General features: G+C 41.3%; 1 protein-coding gene across 1 annotated transcript; it reads right to left on the bottom strand.

Moving 5' to 3' along the window:
* Positions 1-1,091: 1,091 nt before the first annotated feature.
* LOC136006774 (ADP-ribosylation factor-like protein 8B) lies at positions 1,092-27,576 on the bottom strand. Its single transcript, XM_065664862.1, has 7 exons — positions 27,275-27,576; positions 22,962-23,042; positions 9,042-9,115; positions 8,594-8,687; positions 6,430-6,497; positions 3,541-3,611; positions 1,092-1,499 (listed from the first exon to the last, which is right to left on the bottom strand). Exons 1-7 carry the CDS (start codon positions 27,461-27,463, stop codon positions 1,450-1,452), a joined length of 627 nt encoding a protein of 208 aa, XP_065520934.1. The 5' UTR covers positions 27,464-27,576; the 3' UTR covers positions 1,092-1,449.
* Between the last annotated feature and the right edge of the window lie 369 nt (positions 27,577-27,945).

The raw sequence follows: 27,945 nt of genomic DNA, 5'->3' as shown, positions 1-27,945 counted from the left end.
CTGTTTTTACAGTTCATGTACTTAAGTGCAAGAATTGCATAAATGATTTATACCCTTTTTAATACTGTAGCAATCGCTCGATTTACTTCATCTTTAGACCAGCATCCCAGAATTTCTCCCTCCTAGATCTGCAAGTGTCCTTGAAACACTTGGCCACTAAGTATCTATCCTGTGCAAGTTTTCTCTACTACTTCTTGACATGAACCTTCCATATTTAATAGAATTTCCAAGCTTGCAGAATTCCCATCACAGTGCTTCTAAGTGAAGCACTTGGAAGCAGCTATTTGTAAGATATTAGCAAAGCATCAAGATTTAAAAAGTGAATTACTCCTTTAATCTGTTTCAAAATAAATAATCCTACTTCAGAGCCCAGCTATGCTACAGTGTACGCTCAAAACTTCTGCATAATTGAGGAATGGAAAGAGTAGTCCAGAAACACTATGAAAATTATTTCATTCACAATAAAAATGCTTAGGAAATCCATTAATTTTTTGGGGGTAGTAATTTCAGAAAAGATGCATACGACCTCATCATTAGGTCAGACGTAAGGAAGTTCTTTACTGTCAGGGTGGTAAGGCACTGGAACAGGTTGCCCGAACAAGTGCTAAAAGCTCCATCCCTGGCAGTGTTCAAGGCCAGGGCAGACAGAGCCTTGGGTGACACGGTTTAGTGTGAGGTGCCCCTGCCCATGGCAGGGGGTTGGAACTAGATGATCTTAAGGTCCTTTCCAACCCTAACTATTCTATGATCTGCTCTCTCTCTGTGCTTCATTCTGTGTTTAGGGGAGAAAAATATCCACTGCAATTCTACTCTTTCCACTACCAACAGAGAACAGGATAGCCTAGAGTTTGGTTTATGTGTCAATTCCCAAAAAATATTCATATGAATAATTCACATTATTAACCTGAAAAATTGTATAACTACAGATACCCAACATTGGAAATAACTTCTTAACAATGACAGCTGATTAACAGTGTTTTGTATGAATAAGATATTTTTAACAGTGGTTTTAATTGATTATTGATACTTAACTACAGATGTTTGCAGGGAAAACGTGTATGAATAATTATATGATGTGTTCAAAACAGCCATATGTTTCCACTGTGCAGTTTATTCAGTTTCAAATTAGAAAAAATTACTAAGTATCTGACAATTCACATGCATAAACTTAAACATTTCAGCCCCCCAAAGTATTATTTCTTTCAGTCTTGTATTAAGGCATTCAGGAGTTTCACCTAGACAGACAAATATCTGGATTAAAAAATAAATAAATAAATAACAAGAAAAAGAACCAAAATAGAGAGACAAGCTATAACTCAGTTTTACTTCTGTTAACAAATACGACCACGGTGAGTCCTGGTAATACACAGTTGTGTTCTTTATCTTTTCAGTTGTGTGTAGCTGATAGGAGTCAAAGTGATTGGGAGTTATCCTCAGGAAAAAGTTTCTTCAACAGTGTCTTGATTTGGAGTGCTGAATAAGCCATTGTAGTGTTATGTCTGCCAGGATAGATAAAACAAAATGAAAAACTCAACAGTCTGTTTGCAGAACGTAAAAGGACAACAGAACACCAGCAGGTTAATACAAACAAACAAAGCCCCAGAAACCACAGGCTCTCATTTACACCTCATTAAAAATTCAGTATTGAAAACTCCAGGAAAGGGTTTTTTAATCTTGTTGTTTGTTTTTAAATTATGTGCATTTTGTATTCTTGAAATACGATGACTGACATCAAGTTCTCCAACTTACAGATGAAGAACTGTTGGAAAAGCAAAGATTTAAAATTATCATAAAATGAATGGTAAAATCCAGACTAGAATGAAATGCTGTGTGGGAACAAAGGAAGAAATACACAACCAGAAGCGAAGAGAAGGACAAACATCTGACAGAGCATTAAGAAGCCATTAAGGCAGGTTGTAGGAGTCCAAGGTCTCTGAAAGACATGCAACACTGGACTCAAATTTGATAGCTGAAATTAGTAACCCTCCTGATACAATCTAATGCATTGGGCTGAAAACGGCAGCAGTTCACAAACTGATTCATGAGCAGCTTAGATGTTTTTGCCTCAAGGCAGTAACATCTGTCAGGGAGGTAGGAAGAATGTCAGGGGGGAGCAACAGCTCTAGCTCCAAATTTAAATTTGTTACCACATCTGTCCTAAATTCCAGACAGCATTCCATGAATATTCTGGCAGACCAGCTTAGGCACCAAGACTGCAGAGAGAAGCACCCCGCAGAATCTAAACCAAAGCTAATAACTATATACTCATCTTCACAGAGTTTCTGTCTCTCAGGACACAGTAACTGGCAGCCTTACACCTGCACTTCCTGATGAGACCCATTAGCCTGCAATTTGCACTATCATCTCATTCAACTGCAAAAACATCAATCAAAAATGCAGCAGAAGACAGCTGCCAGTCTTTTTAACAGCCTAGAAGTTTCATCACTAATAAGCTAAATATATTTTCATTCTAGTTTTTCACTATAAATTATATTTTTCAGTTCTTTGATCTCCCTAGGTTTTTGCCCAACCTCTTTTCAGTTTCTCAAGCTCTTTCTCAAAAGACAGCACACAAGCGTTCCAGTAATGCCCACACAGTTCCAATCACATGTGATATATATATAGTCTGATCCCATCTGTTAGTTCTTTGGGCAAATACTAGGGAGCCAGGTTAGCCTTTCTAGGCATGATGTTACACTGAAAGATACTTTAGTGATTCTCCATTAGGATTTGAGTCTTTTTCATTACCAGTTCCAGGACTTACACAAGTAAGTGATCAACATCCCTCTGCATTAACAATCATTCTTTTCACTATTTTCCCATTTGCAAATTTTAGCATGCCTTTTTTGCACGCTTTTCTCCTCCAGGCCATCCATATAAATGAACCAGGATCAAAAACTATTCTCTCCAGGACCCTTTCAGAAATTAAGCCGTTTTTACCAACTTCTAGTTGCAACAGAACTCTTGAGATCCTCCACTACAGCCTTGCCAATTCGATGAGGATCAAGCACTGCGTTTCTAAATCTCAATCACCTTCGCTGCCCTTCACTTACCCTGACTTCAGGATACACTATTTGAGTCTCCAACAGGACAAAAGCACTAGTCCCACAGTTTGAGGAACACTGCCATACAGCCACATGCATGTAAGACCCACTTACAAAGTAAAACCACACATTGAGCAAAACAATTAACAAAATCTTTTAGGTGTCAGCTAGAACTGGAAGGCCTTCATATCCAGTTACTATTTTGTGAGGGATTCAAATACTCTGGGGTTTAGATGTGCTTTTCCAAGGCTCCTGTCAAATTAATTTCTTAACTTCTCATGGAACTAAATAGTTCTACAAGTGACTTTAAAATTACTCATAATTCTATGTCAAAACAGATACAACTGCATGCAATATTTGCAACAAATCTTACAAAGTAAAGAGAGATCTTCAGTTATATGTTGGAGTTAGATATTCAAACCTCATTAACATTTTTAACATCAGACCCAAAGTACAAAATATACACTAATGATGCTGTAAAACTAAAGAAGCTTACCAATGTTATCCTTCTCTTTACAGGAAATAGAGTAGCAGCAGATTTCTCTGTCTTGAATCGCTGAAAGGTTTCTACAGAAACAGAAACAATAAAATAAGTGGTACTGCAACTCCACAAAAACTGAAAACAGAAATTTCCATTAAATTACATGCTTCTTGCTTTTCACTCAGTAGGTTCAAATCTATCCTCAGATATTAAATTTTTAAAATATGCTACTGCACACAAAACCCCCCACATCTCTTTAACTTAGTGTTCATCTTCTACTCTTTTTCCTTTGAATACAGTGTTTTTATCTCTAACTCTTAAGCAACAGTACTCAAATGAAAGGGAGAGTGGAGGCACCAAAAAGGAAAGAGTTTTGAGATCACACAAGAGACTCTAATAAAGAGCCAGTGACCTTCCTGAACTTCAGGAGAGCAGACTTGGCCTCTTCAGGAATCTGCTTGGAAAAGTCCCATGGGATAAGGCCCTGTAGCAAAGAAGGGCTCAAGTAAGCTGGTTAATATTCAAGGATAATCTCCAAACTCAGAAGCAGCCCATCCTAGCAAGTCCAGAAAAAAGCAGCCAGGAGGCATAAGTGGATGAACAATGAGCTCCTGGCAAAACCCTGTTACAAAAAGGACACATACAGAAGGTGGAAGCAGGGACAGGCAACCTAGGAAGAACACAGAAACATTGTCCAAGCATGCAGAGACACAGTTAGGACATCCAAAGCCCAACCGAAATTGGAGGAATGTCAAAGGCAACAAGAACGACTTCTGTAAATACGTAAGCAACAAATGGAAGAAAAGAGAAAATATGGGCCCACTGCTCAAAGAGACAGGCAACCTGGTTACACAGGACAAAGAAGAGGCAGAAGTGCTGAATGCTGCTTTTGCTAGCAAGATTAGCCTTCAGGAATCAGATGCTCCAGACGCCAGGGGGAAAGTCTGGAGCAACGAAGCTGTACTCTTGACAGAAAATCAGGTCAGGAAATACACAGCAAATCAGACAGAGAGAATTACATGGGCCCTGGTGGGATATATCGAGGAGGAATGGGGGAGCTGGCTGATGTCATTGTGAGGCCACTCCTGATAACCTCTGAATGATCATGATGACTGGGAGAGACGCCTGAAGAGTAGAGAAAAGCAAATTGCACTCTTGTCTTCAGAAAGAGCAGGAAGGAGGACCCAGGGAACTACATGACAGTCCGCCTCACCTTTGATCTCTGGGAAGGTGATGGAGCAACTAATCCTGGAAACTTTCCAGGCATGTGACAGATAAGGTGGTGATCAGGAGTAGTCAGCATGGATTCACAAAGGGGATATCATGCTTGGCCAACTTGATAACCTTCTACAATGAGATCTACAGCTTGGTAGATGAGGGGAGAGCAGTGCCTGGGAAAGCTACTTTGCAGAAAGCAACCTGGGTGGACACCCAGTTGAACATGACCCAGCAATGTGGCAAAAAAGGCTAATGGTATCCTGGGTTGCATTAGGAGGAGTGTTGCCAGCAGGTCAAGGGAGGTGGTCCTTCCCTTCTACTTAGCTCTGGTTAGGTTATAATTGAGTGCTGCATCCAGTTCTGAGCTACCCAGTACAAGATTGGTGTGAAGCTGCTGGAGAGAGTCCTGTGAAGGGCCACTAAAACCATTAAGGCAGTGGAGCATTTCATGTATCAGGAAAGGCTGAGAGAACTGGGACTCCAGCCTAGAGAAGAAAAGGCTGAGGGGGTATCTTATTAATGTGTACAAATATCTGAAAGAAGGCTGTAAAGAAGATGGAGCCCAGTGATAGGGTAAGAGGCAAGGCCTCCTCTGAACATTACCTCTGAGGGTGACTAAGCACTAGCACAGGTTGCCCACAGAGGTTGTAAAGTCTTTAAGATACTCAAAAGCTGTCTGGACACAGTCCAGGGCAATCACAGCTCTAGATGGCTCTGCTTGAGCAGGTGGGTGGACAAGGAGGGTCCTTCCAACCTTAGCCATTATGTTTCCTAAGTCCCAGTTTAGTTGCTTAGCCTCTGGACCACAGAATTACAGAATGGTTTAGGTTGGAAGGGACCTTAAAGATTGTCTTGTTCCAACTCCCCTGCAATGAGCAGAGACACCTTCCACAAGACCAGGTTACTCAAAACCCCATCCAATCTGGCCTTGAACACTGCCAGGCATAGGGCAGCCACAGCTTCTCTGGGTGACCTGTGCCAGTGTCTCACTACCCTTGCAGTAAAGAACTCCTTCCTAGTATCCAGTTTAAATCTCCCCTCTTTCAGTTTAAAGACATCACCCCTTGTCCTACCACTACATGCCCTTGTAAAAAGTCCCTCTCCAGATTTCTGACAGGCCTCCCCAGCCTTCTATACTGAAACTTCACTGCCTACTGATTAAAATTCTGTGATTTGAGATGCAGAACCCTATTCTGCAAAATTAGTGCTATATTGGCCATTTTCACAAAATTGTGTATTTCCTTTACAATTACCCTTGCAATGCATCACTTTAAGTTAGTTTCAGTAATCCATAAGTATATGCTTTGGATATGTGCCAAAAATATTTGAATTGCTTAAATTTACAGACAGTAGTTTGAAATGGCTCTGTTCTAATGCCATATGAGCATTACTGAGCAATGTACTCTGAAAAGTGTAAGTAAGCCTATTGCTATGTATAGCAGTTGTATCTTCAGTGATGAGAAAACAAGATTATCTGAAACAACTTTATACAAGTGAAATAATCATCAAGAGGTTCAAATCTACTGCAGTCAGTTAGCCTAGATTGCTATTTCAGTTGCCAGCAGAACTTGGAGTATCTGAGAATGTAAAATGGAATCTGTTATAGCTGGTTATTGCCATACACTACTAGTGATTTTCTCTTACATATAAAATTTCACAGTGTTGCAGCTTTTTACAGCTACTTACAATTTCTCAATTAACTGCTTTTCATCCAGTGCACCTGGGAGGTCTCTTTTATTTCCAAGGACTAACACCTGAAAGAAATCATTCATATGAATGTTAAAGTCAAGAGCAATAAACGTTTATTTTTGTCTTTAACCATTTGTTTGCATTATTTTGGATCTTGCATCTAAGTAGTTCTGCAACAGCACACATATTCAAAATGACTAATGACTGTGGAAGCATCATGGAAATCTTGCTCCTCATACAGGTCAGATACTGTATGCACACCCTCTGTTATTTCTGGCTGTATCAGTACCAGAAGTCTCCTCTGGAAGTGAATCTCCTTTCTGAATGGCATTATAGGATGGTGTCAGATTGAATGCAACTAAACCTTGCGGAGAGCATGCCCTGGGTGCACTCAAGCCATCAACAGACATTCAATTCACAAGACCAGACTAATGTTAATCAAAAGTAGGACCCCAGCAATACAGGCTGGGTCCTCGAGACCCAGACAGACTTCTCTCTAGAGAATCTAAACACTGACATACTAAACAGTCAGGCAACCAAACCCTGTATCATCAAAGCACCAGCAATATGACTGATTGCTTGCCCTCCACTTCAAGCATCCATGGTAGAAATCAGAAAGGCAGCCATTTCGAATTAAGTCTGGGAAATGCAGGAAAATTACTGAATAGGTGCTGGAACTTAAGAGTTGCTACAAAATGCTTAAGGCTTCAAGTATAAACTAAGGTCAGATAAATGGGTTGAGCACACTGTAAGATAAAGTAAGCAATGGGAAGGCTTTTCTAATTATGGTTGCATTACTGTTTTCCAGATGTATTACAATTCTGAGTCAAGACTGTCCCACTATTTTCCATGAATCTGGAACACATTAGAACTCATTACTTGCAGACTCAGATTAATAAAGCTACTTTAAAATCTATAATGCTAAAGCCTGCATACAATAAATTGGAGGAAGTTCAATACTAGTTACTACCTATGAAATAGAAGTAAGTAAAAAACACATTACTGCATCTTGGAAATTACTGTGCTGGTCAGGCTGGGCAACTGGAATATGATATTATAACATATAAAAGGAAAAGAACTTAATTAAATACTTCTGAAGATATGAAAGACCTATCATTTCAGGAAGGAAAAGTGAGAAGTAAAACCGGATGTGAAGCCAGAACAAAGGACAATGTCACTCGCCATGTATAGCATGACTACAGACTTCTGCAGGATATATTCAATACACACTTAGCATACAGAAACAGAACAGTAATAGCAAGCCTTATAAAAATTATGAAGAGTCACTTGAAAAATTCTTTTTCAAGGATGGATGCGCAAGAACTTTTTTCTCACAATGATTTCATGTTGGCTGTCTGTCTACTCATTCTCAGTTGACTTTGATCACATGCACTGGGCAAATGTCCCAATATTTGCTTACAAAAAAGCGGCCAAGCAGCAGCCATCAAGTTGTACCTTCTTCCTGATTTGTACGTACCATTGTTTTCCTTCTTATAATCAAAGGTACAAACACTTGGTGATATCAGCAAAGATCAGCGCTAACCTGATGGATTCCTTCTAGTCTAAACTGGCAGATTAGATTTAATTAACCGGCTAGTTTACAACTTCGAAGTTCCTCACTAGAAGTTCAGCAGAATATACTATTCTTTGACACTTCCTGCTGGAGAACAGATGTATATTTGCATTTTTTACCACATGGTTTGAAAAACTAAACAGTCAAGAAAAAGTCGAGACACATAAAAAGTCAAACTCCTCCACAGTCTCTGGAAGCAGATGACATTATCTAATGCATCTGCCAACCTTCAGAAAGACAAATCTCATATGCCTTAAGATACTGCCAGAAATATATCTGGGTCACTGGTTCAAACACAGCCAACAAGGGGACTGACTAGAAGTAATTACTGTCCAAAAATGCCACATATAAAAACAATTCTTTCCCAAATCTATTCCGACCTTTAGACAATAAAACCTACAACCACACTGCAGCACTGATAAGATGGCTCAGATGGCTGAAAAAATATCACAATCATTTTTCTAACAGCACTCAATACATCAAGGCTGCATCATACTGACACTAGTATTTTTAAGAGTCTAGAGGAACCAATCCATGAGGATTTAGGCTACATTGTCTACATTTGGGTAAGAATAATAAAACACTTACTGGAATTCCATGCAATTGTGGTTTATCTATCAAACTGTGTAGCTCATTCTTTGAAGCTTCTACTTTTTCTATGTCTGCTGCATCCACCATGTAACTGCAATGGGAATATAGTTAGTTATGATATTGACCATTCCTTGCAGAAAGTTGCATTAAAACATCTGAAATTTGACAAGTATGGTTGCACTGACAATAGCATTAGAACAGTCCTGAGTTGTATAAGGCTTGGATTTATTAAATCACAAAGATACAAAATCAAATACAGGCCATGGGGAAAAAATGGCCTGGAACATGCCATTACTTATGCATCTGGGCTGCTGGATGTGTAAAACACACTACTTTTATCATGTTGGGTCTTCCTATGTGATACAGGTGGACAAAAAGAAAAGCATACCTATATAAATATATATTTTAAAATACATTTTGTATAGGCATACAGAAGAAAACTTACACAACTGCATTGACTCCTCTGCAGTAACGCTCCCACATGCTTCGAAACCTTGGCTGCCCTCCAATGTCCCATACCTGGAAAAGGTAAGAACACCTCAACCCCACCATGTTTTTGAACTACACAGTAGTAATAGCAGAACCCTTACACGCAGCATGCAGATTGCATTGACAATGCCTAGACGAAGGCAGTTTTCCAAGTGACCTTCCTCAAGAGACTGGTCTTCTCAGACCCTTTAAGACAATAGAGTGGGACAAGCACATTCACAGGACAAGTCAGTCCTGTGACAATAGCAGCTCCAAATGTCCATTTAGAGAATGCTGCCCTTCCCACTCCAAGAAAAGTCTTCCTCAGATACCAAAGTGAATTATTGCAAATACGCGGTTTAAAACCCAGAAAGAATAGTACCATTGTATGAAAACAGTTATGAAGTTGCATTTTTTATGGGTCTAGGGAGACCTATAAAATATTAAGTAAAGATATTCAGTAAATAAAGAGTTGGTCAGAGAGCAGATTAAATCCACGAAAAGGATAATATACTCCAGGGTGCTCCGATACCTCCACAGATCTCACATTTGTTCATCAAATGTGCTTTAAAAGACACATGGATTAACTGACCAGAACCAGAAAGGAAACAGTAGTATAGGGTAGGTCTGAAAGATTAATCAGTGAATCTTAAGAAACCTCAAATTCTGCTTGGGATTTTATAAAGCTCCAATCCTGCAATACTTAAGCATGCTATTAGTATCCAGCAATCCTACTGAATCCTTTATGGTTAAAAGGCTAACATATTATTTATCTGTACAGGAGTTACTTATTCTCCTTTGCTTGCAGAAAATCAGTATTTTGGGTGGGTTACTGTAATCTTGTTTCAAAACTATTTCCAAGATCAAAATATAAGGGAAAGGATTTAAACTATGCAGGCAAAGGCTATGTGATGATGTAGACCCTTGTGTTACTAGTGGTACACCTATCAAAATAGTGATGAACACTGAAAAATAGAAGGAACTGAATTGTTCATATATTAAGGATAAAGATAAGTAATCATTTCCTATCTTAATCAGATTTAGCTAGGAAAACATCATGTACCGTATAGCAGATCTAGGAGGCATATCCACTACAGCACAAACTACATTTGGGAGTAACATACACAGAAACAAAATTTTCTTAAGAGTTGTTTCCATATTTCTACTTTATAAATCCAGACACATTAAACCTGCTGTGACAACAAAGACTTGCACAAAGACTTAATAGACTCTTGGGATAAAAAGGCCTTATTCAACTAAAATTGTGGACTGTATTTTTAATTCCACAATTCATAAAGCATATTTAGGTATTAATTTCTCTATCAACACCTTATGTTCGTATTTTAGAAAGAAGTATTTCCCAGTTCACTAGTAAAACATTTCGTGGCTGATCTTACCGTTCCTTCTGGCATAAAATTAATGTCACCTAAATGTAGACTGCCTCTGATCCCCTGTATAAGATCAAGAATTTTACATATGAAAGAGGTTTGAGTGAACCTCTAACCATGAACTTCTGACCATGAACTGAGCATCAAATACTATCTGCACTGACATTTAAAGTGCTATTTTAAAAGTATTAATAAAATAAACCTTTTATGTTAAAAACTTGAGTACACAGTTCAGTATGATAGCTAGATGACAAACCTCACACCAACACTATACCAATAACTCATCAGGACCTTGAAACTATCAGTAACCATCTGCTGCACATCTGGGTGTCCAGAAAAAGAAACTGAATTATTTTCTTGGTAGATTAGAGAAGAAAGAAGGGGAAAGAGGACAGGGAAGGCCAGTAGTAAGATTAGATTCTTGGAGACTGATGACAATTATTCCTGGTAGCCACAAAAATCTACAAGATGATGTAGCCTGGACCAATCACAACATAAATAATATTAAGACAGAAATACTGGTTTTGTCCTTGTTGATGATATACTATATTCATACTACATTAAATTGCACTGTAGAACAAGTATGATTATAATTAGCAGAAAAAGTCTCCTCAAAACAACGGAAAGGTAAGACATTTCCAATCAGTTTCCCTAAAAAGGCTTATAGCTATTCATTAAAGTACAACATGGAGGACACCACATAGACTAGGTGTTTTTAATAGTGCTTGGGAACCCAGTTTACCTTAATACATTAAATGATAATAATCTGAAAAAGGGAAAAAATAAATGAATTAAATAAATTTTAAACAATTTTCACCTCTTTGCCTATGAAATTATTATGCTGATAGTAGCAACTTTCTAATCCTCTTTATTACATTGCATAACCAGTGACAGAGTTGACTAATTTATTCAAAACACAAGTCTCTGCCCCAAACCATTTCCACAGTACATCACAGAACAGACAGAACTGTGAGAATACAAGTGGCACCCAGGAAGGAAGGGGGAGAGTCCTTAATGTTAAAGCTTGTGTGAGCCTTTCATATTTTGTAAATCACCTATTTTTGTATCTCAGTATTTAATACACAGGTAAAAAGTATATTCTCGGTGTGAACTGGGAAAGGCAGGTGACTACACCTTAAGAGCAGAATAAACAGCTATAAAAAGAAGTTTATTTTGTCTGGGTGTTTTTTAAGAGACATGACTTCAAATTTCTCCCATGGCTTTCATTGGTCCCTCGACAATAAGATTTTTATAGTGTTTAAGAGGCAATTTTATCCCTAGAAGACCAGATGATTTTAAGAATCAGAAAATATCTACAGAATGACCAAACTAAAGAGAGAAAAAGTTTCCTTAATACCTCGCCCCACTGTCTCACAGGAAATTAAGATCTCAAGTTGTTGTTTAGGCTCAGTCTCAAAGGCATACGTCTCACTTCTACTGCATTTTGTAAACCATTATTGTCCCCGTCTATTCCTATAAAGCAGTACTTCTAATTGTGCTTGCAGGTCTACACTATCATAAAATAATGCAATGTTTTAATTTTTAAACTAGATTAATCACCATATTTTGGAATCATCATTTACCTTAGTGCTTATACATACTTGTTAAATCAAATTCTCCTAAAACAGGAATCTCTGTCTGGATATGTCTCTTTTTCAATTTCTTTCTGTGGCTAAAAGGCTCCTTCTTAAGACCGCATCTACCAAGTACACTGAGGAGCAAATCCTTTTCCTTTGTACAGAGATGTATCATGACAGTTGAGCAAAAATGCAGTTGGGGAATAGGTACAAAGGTTTTTGAAGGCTTTCGGTTACAGGAAGGCTCATTAACAGTCTGTTTGTGTTTCTGCTAATCAGCTTATATTGTGGGAAGGCTTGTCAGTTAATCAGACAGTTTCAGGAAAAGTTATTTTCTAGATGACAGTTTACATGGCTTTTTTCAGACATGCTGGGTAGGTATTTCTTGTGGACAGAGATGTGTACAATGACACGTCTGCATCTCAATGTCATTGCATGGGTTCAGTACCCAGGATTTCACAGCAATCAGTGAAGCCTAGACAGCCATTCAGCTGACCAGACGCAACATCTTCGTTAGGTAATTTGTCAAAAATTACGCTCTAGGCTTGACAGTACTGACTAGAGCTCCTCTGACTACTGTTAAAGGAGCTTAACCCTCACTGCAGATGTATAGCTGTTTACATTCAGACATCTTAATTTACAAGATGAATCCAACACTACAAATACTTGGAACTGAGAAATATATCTTTCTGCTTGGAAGTATTCAGAAAATATCAGCCATAAAACCTAACCTGAACAAAGAAGTGAGGAAATTCTAATGATTGCATCTGTCTTATCTTGCCTCCTAGATGAAGCATTCCTGCAAAGCACCCACTGCTCTCCACTGAGTTCAGATAATCTGGCTCAGGCTGGCTTTCTCCTCTTTCATCTGGCTAAATTCCAGGGAGAAAAATCTGAAACAGTCATTTATACTAGACTAGAGTCTTCAACCAGTAATGTGCAGCTTCCCCATCTAATCAAGGGAAAAAATAAAAAGCTAAACCAAATAACCTTAAATTTTTTAATAAACTGCCTTGTGGGCACATAACTCTAGAGCCTTACTAGGCGTACCAGCCATGTAACCTATTATGGAAGCTAGAATACCTTACTACCTTAGAATACATACTATCCACCTACTATCCTGTATTTCAGAAATGCCTTTACAGTTGCTCTTAAAGATGAAAAAAAAAAAAAAAAAGAAAAGCCACATGGCTACATCTTCTGTAGGCAATTGTTCCCAAAAGACTGTGTTCTTTGAAATCAGTCTTGGCCCTTTAAGAACCCTGTTGTTACTCCTCACTGGTGATAACGTCCAAGTTTCAAGCATTTTTTCAACTGGGTATTTTATTTCAGTAGCATCAGACAGGAAAAAAAAAAAAAACAACAAAAAACAATCTTCAACTCCTGAGAACAAGCACAGAGGCATTTTTAATGGGAAGGGGTATTTCTCAACGACCAGGGTGTATTTGACATTTTATCAGAGATACAATGTTGGAAGAATCAACACATGGACTATAAACAGGATACAAAAGCAAAGTCTGTTCTCAGAAACTGCTTTTTGAGCCTCATGCTGCTTACCTCCATGTTGTGTTCTAAGGCAGGAGAGTTCCAGTGAATGCAGCTTTAGAGGGAAGACTGTAATCATCTCAATCAAGAGGTAGCACACATCTAAGCAGAAGAGCCAACCCATCCTAGCCCCGATAGTGTTGCCCCTAAAGCAGAAAGCCCTAATTCTGCATGACCATGTGCAGTCCCTTGTACCCTCTTTCCGCATAGCCTACAGACACTGAAATCCAAGATATTCTGGTGAAAGCAGGCATATAAGTTATAGGCAGAACTTGCACTTGGAAGACTGATGGCAAGGGGACCAGAAGCAAGGACTCTGATAGCTCAAAAGAGATGATCAATACTAATGTAGTGATTAATTTTGCTTGTCCTTGAAGAACATATAGCCATGAAAGCAAAACTTACTATTTGCTCAACAGCACAGAAAAGTCAGGAAGATGTGCAACAGTGTATATGCTGTGAAAAAGTAATCTAATACTGGCAGATTAGAAAAGGACATTCTCTCATGACAGACTTAAACCCACAGAGCAACTTTCTGGCATTCTCCTCGTGTTCTCCTTGCTGCTGTCTCTCGTGTCTGAGGAATCCCGACAGATTCCCAGCATTAAGCAAAGTTGCTGAGAACAGTGCTAATCAGGGCAGCATTTATGGTTCCCAGGTGTCCTAACAGGATGTTGAATAGAACATGTTTATATGAACTACAGGTAACTTCATCCTGGGAGTGGATAAAAAGAAAAGATCAGAATCCTAAAGTATCCGGAGCAACTAGAGGAGTGGTCTGAAATAAGGCAGCTGAAATTCAACACACGCAAGTTCAGAATAGTCCATTTGGATAGAGGGAACCAGGTGCACCAGCACAAAGCGGAAACAACCAAGTAGAGGTGAAGGACAAAAAGCTTAAGCAGTTCGCAAACTAAATTTCAACAGTGTTGCAAACCTGAAATCAGCCTGTACTAGAGCAGAAGCATGTTATGCATGATTTTAGAAGTACGTACTGCCCTGTCCTCAGTGTCTCAGAGCATCAGCCTATAGAGCAGGCACAAAAGTCCAGATGAGAAAAGAAAGGGTGAGAAAAGATTTTGAAAATATGACCTATAAGAGGGGATGGGGGAACAAACCCATCACGCTTCCCAGAAAATGGCTGCCACATATAGAAGAAGAAAAACAGCTCAATTTGTGATGACAGCAACTCATCAGATACTAGAAAAAAAGCTTTCTAACACTTGGAGTGGAAGAACACTGTACGAAACAACATACATTGTAGAACCTTCTTCATGGAAGAACAGATTTTAAGAAACAGTTACCCAAGATATTTGGGTAAATATTTGATTCACCTCAAAACACAAGTTTGGTTTAGATGATTCCCTGAGATCAACTTTTGGTCCTCATTTTCAGCAGTCCTAACAGTTACTCTGAATGACTGGTGAGACATTCAGCACCACCTGTTCTGACTCAAGACACTGCCTTCTGGCTCCATGTGTTTGTCCCAGCCACTGCAGAGGTTCCTATCAAAGTCATGATGCTGACTCACACTCTGCAGCACACAACTCACAGCACAGATACAGTCTCCAAGGCTTCTCTTCCCAAACTATGAGACAGAACAGTGCTTTCATACTTTTCATTCTTAGTTGACCATTGAGTAATTCTGAGTATGCTCCATACTTATTCTCTGAGACACTTTCTAACCCTTATTTAACTCCTTTTCAAAGAATCACACCACCATTGAGCCTAGCAGGGGCCTTTGGAGACTGCATAGTCCAACTCACTCTGGTCAAAGCAGCATCACCTACAACAGACTGCTCCAAGGATGGAGATTCCAGAACTTGCCTGGTCAACCTGTTTCAGTGTTTGATCGCCCTCACAGTAAAAAAACTTTTTCTTATGGTTTAAATGGAATTTTTCATATTTCAGTTTGTGCCCATTGCCACTTGTCCTGTCACTGGGCACCACTGAGAACTTTGACTACATTTTCTGGCTGCATTGATGAGATCTCCCTAAACCTTCTCTTACTCTAGGCTAAACAGTTTCAGGTATCTCAGCATCTCCCCACATGAGAGATGATCCAGTCCCTTAATTATCTTCATGGCTCTTTGCTGGACTCTCTAGTAGCTCCATATCCCTCTTGTACTTCAGGTATGGCCTTATCAGTGCTGAGTAAAAGGAAGGGATTGCCACCCTTGACCAGCTGTCAAAGCTTCTCCTAATGTAGCCCAGGATGCTTGTTGGTCTCTGTTGCAAAGGTGTACTGCTCACCAATGGCCAACTTGGTATCCACTATGACACCCAGGTCACAGAATCATAGCATGGTTTAGGTTGGAAAGGATCTTAAGACCATCTAGTTCTAAGCCCCCTGCTGTGGGGGGGGCACCTCCCACTGGACCAGATTACTCAAGGGCTTGTCTAACCTGGCCTTGAACACTGCCAGGGATGAAGCATTCACAACTTCCCTGGGCAACCTGTTCCATGTTCCTTTCCATAAAGCTGCTTTTCAGTCAGTCAGCCTGCGGTGGACTTTGTACTTTCACGTCTTTAACTTCATATAGGTCCTGTCAGCCCATGCCTGTCAAGATCCCTCTGGATGGCAGCATAACTTTCTGCTGTTATCCAGCCACTCCTCCCAGTTTTGTATCATCAGCACCTGCCCCATCATCCAAGCGAATAGGCTAAACAATCCCTGGGATGTATCACTAGTAACTGGGCTTTCTGCTGTGGATCATAGCCCTTTTAAGTCCAGCAGTACATTTTTTCCTTACACACAACTATCACAAATCACTGGGACATCTCACAAAAATTCTTCTTGATAGAAATGACCATTTTGACTTGAAATCAGCCCAAACACAGCACAGCCTTTCCAAAGTGACCCAAGCCATGCAGAATAGCCTGTACATGCCTAAACACCACTACAGTTATACAGGCAGTACACACGGAGGCTGGTACTACTGCATAACACGAGATGATGATGACAGGTAAGGTGGTTTTTAATTGCTGCTGAAAAGCAGAAGGATTCTGTTTCTGTGAGGATGTTTGGACACTTGGCAACTCTCCAGAGAAGGTAGGAGTGCTGCAACCAAGGAAGCGGGAAGAAGAACGCACAGATTCATGTCCCTCTCAGACATCAGAGCACACAGCAAGCAGCGAGCTTGGCCTCGCCCTCCAGCAGACAGGGCTGCAGTTCCCGTGGAAGGGCGCTGGCCTCTAGTGGTGACAACTGGAGGACCGCAGTCTAGCCAATCTCCGCAGCTCTGGCCCCCGAGCACTGCTGAGGACGGCCGCCTCCAGCCTCGACGTCCATGGGGTACGGAGAATGGCTGATGGTGCTACGTCAAGAAAACCAACTGCAAGCGCAAGGAAAATGAAGCTGCTGCATTGCCTGTGCGTATAGATGGCTTGTGTTGCTCCCTTCCTTTTTTATACTTGAGTCTATTCTATCATTGCAAGAATGAAAGATTGGTTAGCTGGAACTTCACAGCCATTTAAAACAACAGTTTCAAACGCATACCTTCTGAGGCTCACAAAATCTGAGTTTGTTCAAGTAAAGTTTTTAGCTACTGTCCAGCTTATTGAACAGTAAACCCCACCAAAGCAAAAAGACTAGTGAAACTGAGCTGATTCAAAAACAGATTCCATCAAAATCAAATCACTCAGCAAGCAAAACCTGCTTGGAATTAAAACCCCAAATTGATTCAGTAGTAGATTTTTTTTTTTTGGTCAGAAAAAAAGTGGTAAGTCATTAGGTTTGTTATGAACTTCATCAAAATAGTTTTAACAAATCTCTAAGCTGTAGTACATTAGGTATTTCGATGCTAGAGACTATCTTGTAATTTAATACCTCAACCACAACCTCAAAATCCGTAAAACTTCCTGTTTAGATTTCAAATACTGCCCAGTACAATCCTTCTTCTTTGCCTCTTCTTTTGTTGGAAATAACAGGTGACAGGTGTTATTAAACTCACTGACAAGCCAAAATTTGAAAATTCATGGTTAAAGCTGACAGCTTTACATTTCTGATAATCCTCAGCTTGGACTGAAATGCACATGAAATTGGCATCTTCGTACAAAATGTTTCTGCTTGCATAAATCAACGTTTTCGTTTCAGTGTGGTTCAGATAAATACTCATACACACAGGCATGCCGGTGACCATATTTTCACACACTAGGATTACAGACTAAGCATGAGAACAAATCTACCGGCTTCCAAAAATGCCTGCCAAAATCAGAAGAAAATAAAGAGCTCCTTAGTTCTTGTTGCCTGCTGAAACACTATGGAACCTACAGAGAGCTGCAGTGAAGAAACCAGGCAATGACACTGCACTAGCACAGTGCTTCCTCTTAGTGGCCTGTCCCAAAATACAGAAAAAAAATCCAACCAAACAGCTAAAGAATTAATATCACTTACTTGTTGGCGCTGCAACTCACTTTGCCTAATGTGATCAGTCTTACATTTCCAGAATGCCTTTTTCTTCACTGGATGACTTTTGACCAGATGGTTTCTCAGCCGCACTGTTATGGTAAGTTTAATTGTTTCTGTTTTGCAGTGTTGCCTGAGACCTTTGAAAAAGGTCAGACACAAGGCCTATCTGCTTATGATGCAGATCATTCCTACCATATTTGAAAGACTTCATAGAGTTAGTAACATAATGCTTTATCCAGGAATTTTAATAATAGCTGACAGTTGGATATCATAGTATTTTTATGAGAAAGGCAACCTGCTTTGTTGGGATGAATAGGTTAAAGAAAAATCTACTCTGAATCCTTGTTGAATAGGCTGGAAATAGCTCATCAAATGATTCTAGTATGAAGCGTCCCCCTCACCATTCTTCAGCCATCAACTTATCAACAACTGATGTCATTATTCTCACAGTAAAATAATTTTGGAAACAATATCTAGCAATTGGGTGGAAGATTTTAACAGTTTACCTAGATACAGGAATAGCGATGCGTAAGTACTTCATCTTGACAGGCTTTTAAGGAAATAAGTATACATAAGAGCCATACTTCCCTATACCTCTGACTTTCATAGAGATCACAAGAACTGGTTTCCTGTGCAGACTGGCTTCCAAACCAAGTCTCGTTTTTGAAACTAGTAAAAATATAAATAACTTTAGCATTATTTTCTTATTCTTACAACCTTATTATAATAGCTGTATGTAACATGACTTTTGAGATCAAAGGGTAAAAATAAGGCACAGTTCCACAGAAACTAACATACCTCTTCCCTATATGAATGTGATCTTGAAGTACCGTTTGTGCAGACAACTTGCGTACAAACTTATTAGTCATTTCCTTCACTCGCCTGAACTATCCTGGCTCAAAACCCACTTTATTTTGAATACTGTCTACTTGTAAACGATTTGCTTCTCTAGTCGAATGAACCATTAATAAATTTCTCATTTTCTTCCACATCTGACAATTCTGTCACAGTATCAGTACAGCAATCAATTAGGCTTATGCTTTCTCTATACGGCCTTACTGTTCCTATGCAAGACAGAAAACAAGGGAACTGAAAGGAAATTCTTATTCCTGTGTATTATTTATGAACTATGGTTGAATGCAGTAACTTTTTTATTGACTGTTGCATATATGGACTTCTTTGATCAGTGGCAGATCTTCTTTGATCTAAGGCAGATGAGATGAAAAGTTTATGAAACTGACATTTAGAAATAATTAAAATAGAATCCTCTCCTGATGAATTAGGAAGCATTACTAAAGCTCAAGTGTAAGGTACTGCTTCAGTACAAATGTACTCCTCTGAAAGAGACAGGAACGCTCAGGCAGGAGAACAAAGAACACCCGCATGTCCGAAAGAACAGTAGGAAAAAAAATACATCTTTGAAGAAGTGGAAACTTAAGACAGTTTGACTACTTAATGTGAAACAAACAGCTTCTGCTTGTAAGCCTGCATTTGAGGTGTCCTATCACAATTTTGTCACTGCTTCTGTTCTACACATCTGCTACTGATGTGTAAGAGGTCAAAAAAGCATGGGATGGCCCTAGGGCGCATTTGCATTTGTAGAGAGCTATACCATCAAAGGCAGTACCTTCTAACATTCTTGTTATAAATACTCTATTTGACTTGCTGTCATAGCTAGTGTACATGTTAATTTGTTGTAATAAACAGAACCTTGGGGGTGAATATCTATACAATTACCGCATCAATCAGAATGTTCTTTTGATATCAATGCCCACTGACTTCTCCATAAATTCTCTTTCATAACTAATATGAATCATTATTTAACCGTAAGGACTAGAACACATAACACCATCCAAAGTTTGTAAACCCTAACAACATAGCACTAAATATTTATCTTTTTTAAATACTGTCACTGATCCATCTGAAGCCACAAGCAGTTTGTGTGTGTGTACTGACCATGTAATTCTGGCAGCCCCCTAGCAACAGGCAGTGTTAGTTCCGCCCAAAAGTTTGCAGCTACCAGAGTGGAAGGATGAAGGAAAATTTAATTTTTCTCACCAAATGGAGAGACTGCTTTCTCCCTGTCCAGATTTTGTACTCTAAATATGGTGGTTTGCAGCTATCTAAGTCAATCTATCCAGGCTGCCCCCAAAAATGCATCATTCTGCCCATGTCTGTATCACAGAATCACAGAATCCCAAGGGTTGGAAGGGACCTCAAAAGATCATCTAGTCCAACCCCCCCGCAAGAGCAGGGTAACCTACAGTACATCACACAGGAACTTGTCCAGGCGGGCCTTGAATATCTCCAGTGTAGGAGACTCCACAACCCCCCTGGGCAACCTGTTCCAGTGCTCTGTCACTCTTACAGTAAAGAAGTTCTTCCTGATGTTAACGTGGAACTTCCTATGCTCCAGTTTACACCCATTGCCCCTTGTCCTATCACTGGATATCACTGAAAAAAGCCTAGCTCCATCATCCTGACACCTACCCTTTACATATTTGTAAACATTGATGAGGTCACCCCTCAGTCTCCTCCAAGCTAAAGAGACCCAGCTCCCTCAGCCTCTCCTCATAAGGGAGATGTTCCACTCCCTTAATCATCTTTGTGGCTCTGCGCTGGACTCCTTCAAGCAATTCCCTGTCCTTCTTGAACAGAGGGGCCCAGAACTGGACGCAATATTCCAGATGCGGCCTCACCAAGGCTGAGTAGAGGGGGAGGAGAACCTCTCTTGACCTACTAACCACTCCCTTTCTAATGCACCCTAAGATGCCATTTGCCTTCTTGGCCGCAAGAGCACATTGCTGGCTCATGGTCATCCTCCTATCCACCAGGACCCCCAGGTCCCTTTCCCCTTCGCTACTTTCCAGCAGGTCAACCCCCAACCTGTACTGGTCCATGGGGTTGTTCTTCCCCAGATGCAAGACTCTACACTTGCCCTTGTTAAATTTCATCAAGTTTCTCCCCGCCCAACTCTCCAGCCTGTCCAGGTCTCGCTGAATGGCAGCACAGCCTTCTGGTGTGTCAGCCACTCCTCCCAGTTTTGTGTCATCAGCGAACTTGCTGAGGGTGCACTCAGTTCCCTCATCCAGATCATTGATGAAAATATTAAACAGCACCGGTCCCAGCACCGACCCCTGAGGGACTCCACTAGTCACAGACCTCCAGCTAGATTCTGTGCCATTGACCACAACTCTCTGCCTTCTTCCTTTCAACCAGTTCTCGATCCACCTCACTACTTGATCCTCAAGCCCACACTTCCTTAGCTTATCTATGAGGATGCTGTGGGAGACAGTATCAAATGCCTTACTGAAATCAAGAAAAACTACATCTACCGCTCTACCATCATCCCTCCACCTAGTCACTTCCTCATAGAAGGCTATCCCACTTTCCCACACAGTGGTGGCACCAGCAATCACACAGCTGTTTGAGGAGCACACTACTTGGGCACTGACTGCAAAGAAACTAGTATGGTGGGGGCAGGTTTGGTTTGGTTGGTGGGTTTGGTTTGGTTTCAGGTGTTGCTTTCATCTAAATAATTTGGCTGATCTACCATGTGATCACTGGTGCAGACGGAAAAAGGGTGCAAGGGTGCAGGGTGTTTAAAGTAGAATGTAAAACCTCACACTATGATGCTCTTCAGCTGATTGTAAAAGCTGACCTTTAATCTCTACCACCCGCACTAGACTTGCCTGATTCTCTCCTAGGTTTCCCAGAAGGTAAATCTAGTATGCCCCTTGCATGAGCTACATTATATGGAAGTTTAGAAGTGCTTCTAAAAGCAGTGCTTCTAAAAGGCAGAAAAGCAGGTGCATTAGAAGTTCATTTTCTGACTTTTTTGTAAGAGGGGCTGGTTTTATTGCCCCTTACAAGGAAGATTCTGCTTGGCACTGTAACATACAAACAATTGTAGAGGAAACCATTGATTACTCTGCAAGCTTGTAACAGGAAGCAGATGCAAAATTGGAATGTACAGCAGAAGGCCCTACAGTCAGGTGGGAGTTTGAAAAAGTATAGCAGGATACTCAAACCAGAAATAACAGGCACTCACAGCACTTACACCACTATGGTAACTTTAGGTTTAGGGTTTTCTAGTTCAGCTGTAATATCTCCCAACCAACAGAAGTAAATGATCCCTTTTACCACCCTTTACCTGCTAACTTTTTTAGAGATAATGCGCAGCTAACAACTGCTTATATTCACATTACAGGTCATTTCAGAAAGTCCTCCCTAGATTTAGGAGCCACACCAAACCAGAAGAAAAATTCTATCTTTAGAACTGAGAGAGAAAGGAGAGAAAATTACTTTCCCTTTTGAGAGAAAAGTCAAGGTAGAGGCAAAAACCTATATACCCTTTACATCATTTTAGACAGAAGTTATGAAGATCTGGACTAACCAACCAGGTTCCCTTCACAACCAAACAATACAGAGCCTTAACACTACAGGAGTTACTTATCTCTATTTTGATGCCTATGGCATGAATCACAATCAAACTGTCATCATCTGTATTTCTCTAGATGCCTAAGAGATGGTTCCCTGACAACTGAATTACATTAGATGTTCCATTCCCATACAGTCAACATTATGTGATCTGAACTACACTCTCCACTGAGATGCATAAGTCAGGAGTAAAGCTGCTTCAGATTTCACTTAAGAGTTGTGAAGGGGAGAGAGAGAAGGCAGCACCTGTAGGAGTCAACTCCAACCCCTTAATATCCCAGAACGTTCTGACCTTTCTAACCCAAAAGAATGCAACAAAGTTTCTGCCCAGAATGGATATAATTAAATCAAATTTCATTATTTCTAGATTCATGTAATACAGAAATATACAACTACATGCCTTTTAAAAGTTCTGAGCTAGAAAGATAAATAATCCCACCTTCTTAAAATAAATTTCCTATCCTTTCACATTCCAAATTGAAATCGCTTTCTCTACTAGTTATTCACTCTGTATTAATTCAAACATGCACACCTACCTTTATGGTAACATTTCCTTTTGTTATTTTTCTCATATTGAAGCCTACTGTAGGAATCATATCTTCTGTGAACTGCCCTGACTAGAATACAAAAAAAAAAAAAAAAAAAAAAGAACAAAGTATTATAAAACAGTTGATACATAGGAGATAAGTTTCTCATTTGCAATCTAGAATTTTTATCTTACAACACTGTAAAATATCACATTAATTTTCTGCAAGAGCACCGGCCAGCACTGACGTTAATGCATTGTCATGCCAAGAAAGACTGTTCATATCAGCCCTTCAAATGATCTTTTATTCTCCTCAGTGACAAAGGTCAGCCCAGAAACCATGAGACCTTGGATAATTCATCTGCTGCTTCAGCAAGCCAGAAAGCAGCATGGTCAAAATAGAGAATCACAGAACCATTGAATGGTTTGGCTTGAAAAAGACCTTTAAAGGTCATCTAGTGCAGCCCCCAATATGATAAAATATGATAAAACTGACTATAGCAGGATTTTTCCTTATAGTCTCACTACTGTTACCAATGGTTTAACTCCAAATTTAATAAACAACGAAGGAGTACTCCTGTAGAATGTATTATATGCAGACCCTTTCCTTCTGAGTAGGTGCCAGCAGAAGAATCCTGCTGTGGAAGCTAAGAGTATGCCATAAAGATAGATAAATACAAGGTAGTAACTCAGCACAGCATAAACCCAAAAGATAAAATCAAATTGCCACCTCCTCCCCCAGTTTCAAGAAATGTTTTTACAAGACAGATGCTTGTCATCATGATAACGGGAACCTTACACACATGTACCCACTACAGAAGACAGCTTTTGAGAAGGTGAAACTCAGACCTTAGCGGATAATTCATGCTTTCTTTTTAAAAAGTATTGTTAATAAGGTATTGTGTCTCCCAGGCATGGTGCATTCTGGACTTGTCATTGCTCTTCCCTCTATATCTGGCCATATTCCCTTCAGCCACCTCATCATCCCCTATGCCATGGCTTTGTGTTTTTTGGAATATGGGCATGCTCCAATATGTCTCTCCCATCTGAGAAATGGGTGATCCTAGCTTCACAGTGCACTGCAGCAGCTACGTGCCTCACAGAGCACACACTGTCACCAGTTCGCCCTGGTGCTATTGCTGGTCTTTATATGCTTTCTGCAAGTTTTCCCTGCTCATGGCAGAGTGAGAACACACGATGCCTCTCGCTTGTGTTCACAAACTAAGATTAATTATTTTTAATCTGGGATTTTAAAAGCTGTACAACCTTTGACAGGTAATTAACCCCCCCAAAGATTTTGGGGTTTGGAATTAGATTCTTCTATCGGTTACTTGTTCAACCTCACCTATGGGAACCTTCTTGCTATTCTGTACAATACTCCCCATCTTTTGTTTCTGAAAGTCTTTTTTTTTTTTTTCCTTCCTCTTTCCTTGCTTCAGTGACTTGTCAACAGCAATATGAAAAAACAGTGAGGACAAATGCACCTGCAGCCTCATACAGATACAAGCAGCCAGCAGTGACACAACTTCTTAATTGGACGAAGTAAGACAAAGACAATCAGTAACTATCTCCTGTAGCACGTACTGGTCTAATTTGTTAAAATATAAAGCACATTTATTTGTGGAGGTCAGATATATAAACACATAGAAATACATAAACCCTTAGAATGTAGCATCATTACTCAAGCACAAGAATGCCTCAAAAACCAGCCAGCCAATTCAGAAGGCTATTGTTTAAACAAACTCATAGAAAGTCAGGATTCCACTTTGTCAGCAAATTATACACCATATGTACCATGCTAAACTGGAAGACGGACATCAGAAAAAAAACAAACCCTTTATAACTGTTCTGGTATCAAGGATAGAATGCAAAGAATTAGTGTCCCCTTCACTGGTCTTTAGTCTTCTACAAATTTTCCATTCTGGTTGAATAAAAACAGCAACAAAGAAAGCATTATGTTTACAGTTCTTTATTTTCCCACACAATGAAGGAAACAAAGTAATATGTCAAATCTTTTGCCCACATTAGTACAAAAGCTCTAATTACTGTGTTTTGTTTCAAGTGCCGTAAGCACCATAAAGTAAGAAATCTGCTCCATTTTGCTTGCTAAGGAAGTTTTACATGACAAATTACTTATTTTGAGAATATTCAAGATGTGCAAACAAGTTTAGAGTTGTATCTCAGTAAAAAAAAAAAGATTACATCCTGACACAGATGAAAGTAACTGATGCTACAACATGCTGTCATCTTTCAAAGTTGCTGAATATTGATTTGACAATAAATACTGTCATTACCCCCTACCACACCCATAGCCATGGGCCAGATTCTACTCAATTATATTAGTGCAGACCCATAGTACCACACAGGGACATTATCCAAGGTTTCCACTGGTAACAAAGGACTACTACACACGCTTCAAATTCTTAAGGGAGGAGGCTGTCTCAAAGGGTGTTTATTCAGTGTTAGTCTGATAAGATCCCTGAATACACTTGCGAAGTGGAAAAATACAGTATTTTCTTAACACTTGTTTATATGATCCATTGCAGTTTGCATTTTAAGTATCCACTGTTTTGTAACGGTTAGTTTAATCTTGTCACATTCTAGCCACACAGACACAAACAGAGTTCCCAGTCTATTTGCCATCCCCATAAAAGTGTATTCAAGTGTAAGCTATTAGCCATTGCCTTATCTTAAACTGTTTACTCACAAATTCTTTAACCACCTTTCTTTGTTGATTATCATGGTGTGTCATCTCCAGGCTGAAAAATACAAAAGCTACAAAACCTGCAGTCTGTGACACTCCAGATGTAGCAGAACATGGATGCTTTGCAGAATACTCTTAAACAAAACATATACTGGTAAAATCAGAGCTGTAGTAACAGCAGTGCTCTGCTATTCAAAGTATTAGCACCAGAGAGACACAAACATACGATGCCATCCCACTGGTGGTCTAGCATAAGTGAGTGGGCAAGCAGTTACAGGCACAAAATCTAACACCACACACAACTGTAACCAAGGTCTCTGAAGTGCTGTATTCTTCTTTGCTCCGTTTATGAAATCAATCCAAGAAGCCATGCAACTTATCACGCCTTTTCCCCCTTTCTCAGCAAAGCCCGTCCTTTGGAGATGAACACTTCCAATGGGCACAAAGAGTGCTAAGGCCTGTGCTGAGTGTCTAACAAACTCACATACTAGATCCAGGTATTTTCTGCTTATTGATTGCTGATGCCCCCCAAAACATACTCTCACTGTACACTTTCCCTACTCCACTTCTTTATCTCCTACTCTGTCTCTACCTCTTCACTCGCACTGAGTTACAAGCTTCTGTTTTTCCCTTAACTCAGAATCGTATGCAAGAGCAAACAACAAATACCATATACTCATGTCATCATTGCCTCAATCTCTTTGGCTTTAGGTCATACACATCCCAGTTTTGTCTGATCCGTGATCTAGCAACTTTTCAGGATAAGGGCTAAAGAACATCTGGAAACCTTTATCTCATGGCAGGTGAAGCTGCAATACATCTCACCAGACAAGACGTGCAGCAAGAGTAGGTACTAAGCTTCCTGACTAGTAGGAGCCATGCTTAACATATATAGCTGCTTCCACTCTCCGATGGAAAGTAAATTTTCAGGATGGACCTAAATGAAGGTCAGAGAGCACAGTAAACAAAGATGAGAAACAAAGATGGCAACAAAGTGGAAAACGCCATGGCAAGCATCAGCATTATAGGGGAACAAGGCTGCAAGGCCATCACAACAGTGGGAAGGGAATGCCAAAATCAGACATGGAATGCTGGGAAAGAGTTATTAAGGAACTGTGTGAGGCATTAATATTGATGCAACTGACGGGAGGGGAGAATGCAGTTGACAAGGGAGCTGTGGCCTTGGAGGATGCACGACACATTCTGAGTTACTCTGGGATACATCGGCCGTGAAAAGCCAATTCGATCACAGGCAAGGGCCCATGCCCAGCACGGGCACGCTCTGCGGTCAGCGCAGGAGACATTTTCTTTCTCCCTCCCTCTCTCCCATGTCGCACGCACCTGATCCTGCTGTGAAATCCCCGAGGCTGCCAGCTATGCGGGAGCTGCCTCACGCCCGCCGCCCCCTCCCCGCAGCGCACGGCGGGGCTTCCCCGCAGGCGGCACCGCGGCGGGGGCCAAGCCCGCACTTGTTGCCGGAGGAGGCGAACCGAGGCGGGGCGGGGCGGGAGGCCCCCTCCAGCCAGGCCACACCGCCGGGCCCGCTGCCTCACCGCCCGCGGCCGCCGCCTCCGCCCTGCGCGCCCCCCGCCGCGCCCCTGCCCCCGGGGGCCGCGTACCGCCAGCACGGTGAGCAGCGTGGTCTTGCCCGAGTACTGCAGCCCCACCAGGGTGAGCTCCATCTCCTCCTTCCAGAACAGCGACCGCAGCCACTCCAGCACCCGCGCCACCAGCGCCAGCATCCCGCCCAGCGCCCCCGACCTGCGGCAGGCGCCCAGCCCCAGCGGCACCGCCTCACTGCTGGGCATGGGAGCGCGGGGCGCGGCGCGGGGAAGCCGGGGAGCGGGCCGGGGCCGGCGGCGGCGGGGCTGCGCGGGGAGCGGCGCAGGCACCGGGCGCAGGCACGACCCTCACGTGACGGCGCCGCCGCCCTGCCCGCTGCCACTTGCTGCAGACGGGGAGGGGTTTGGCCCGGCCGGGGGCGGGGAGCGTGAGGCAGGGCCGGGCGGCGGCCGGGGCCGTGTCCGCAGCGAGGGGAGCGGGGCACACGGGGCACACGGGCGGGGCAGCTCCCGCACGGGATGGCGGGCGGTGCGGCGTCCCGGGCCTTACGGGCCTGAGGTGGTGGCGCGGAGGCACCGCAGACCCCGGGGAGCAGCAGGGTGGCGCCCGGCAGCGTGATGGGCGCCGCGCGGTGTGAGGTGAGCCGCTGGGCGCTGCCGGCAGTGTGGCGGGGCGCGGTGGCCCCGCGTAGGTCTGGCGCTGTGCGCTGCCCGCCCAGCACCCTGCT

This window comes from Lathamus discolor, chromosome 1 (genome assembly GCF_037157495.1).
Source record: "Lathamus discolor isolate bLatDis1 chromosome 1, bLatDis1.hap1, whole genome shotgun sequence".
Lineage (NCBI taxonomy): Eukaryota > Metazoa > Chordata > Aves > Psittaciformes > Psittacidae > Lathamus > Lathamus discolor.
The sequence above is the reverse complement of the archived record's forward strand: the minus strand, read 5'-3'. Positions and strand labels throughout refer to the sequence as shown.

Coding starts and splice junctions, on each gene's coding strand:
- LOC136006774 (XM_065664862.1), bottom strand. CDS start 27,463: ATGCCCAGCAGTGAGGCGGTGCCGCTGGGGCTGGGCGCCTGCCGCAGG. Junction 8,688..9,041: donor AGAGGAGTCAATGCAGTTGT/GTAAGTTTTCTT, acceptor TTCCCATTGCAG/TTACATGGTGGATGCAGCAG. Junction 6,498..8,593: donor CACAATTGCATGGAATTCCA/GTAAGTGTTTTA, acceptor GATTTCTTTCAG/GTGTTAGTCCTTGGAAATAA.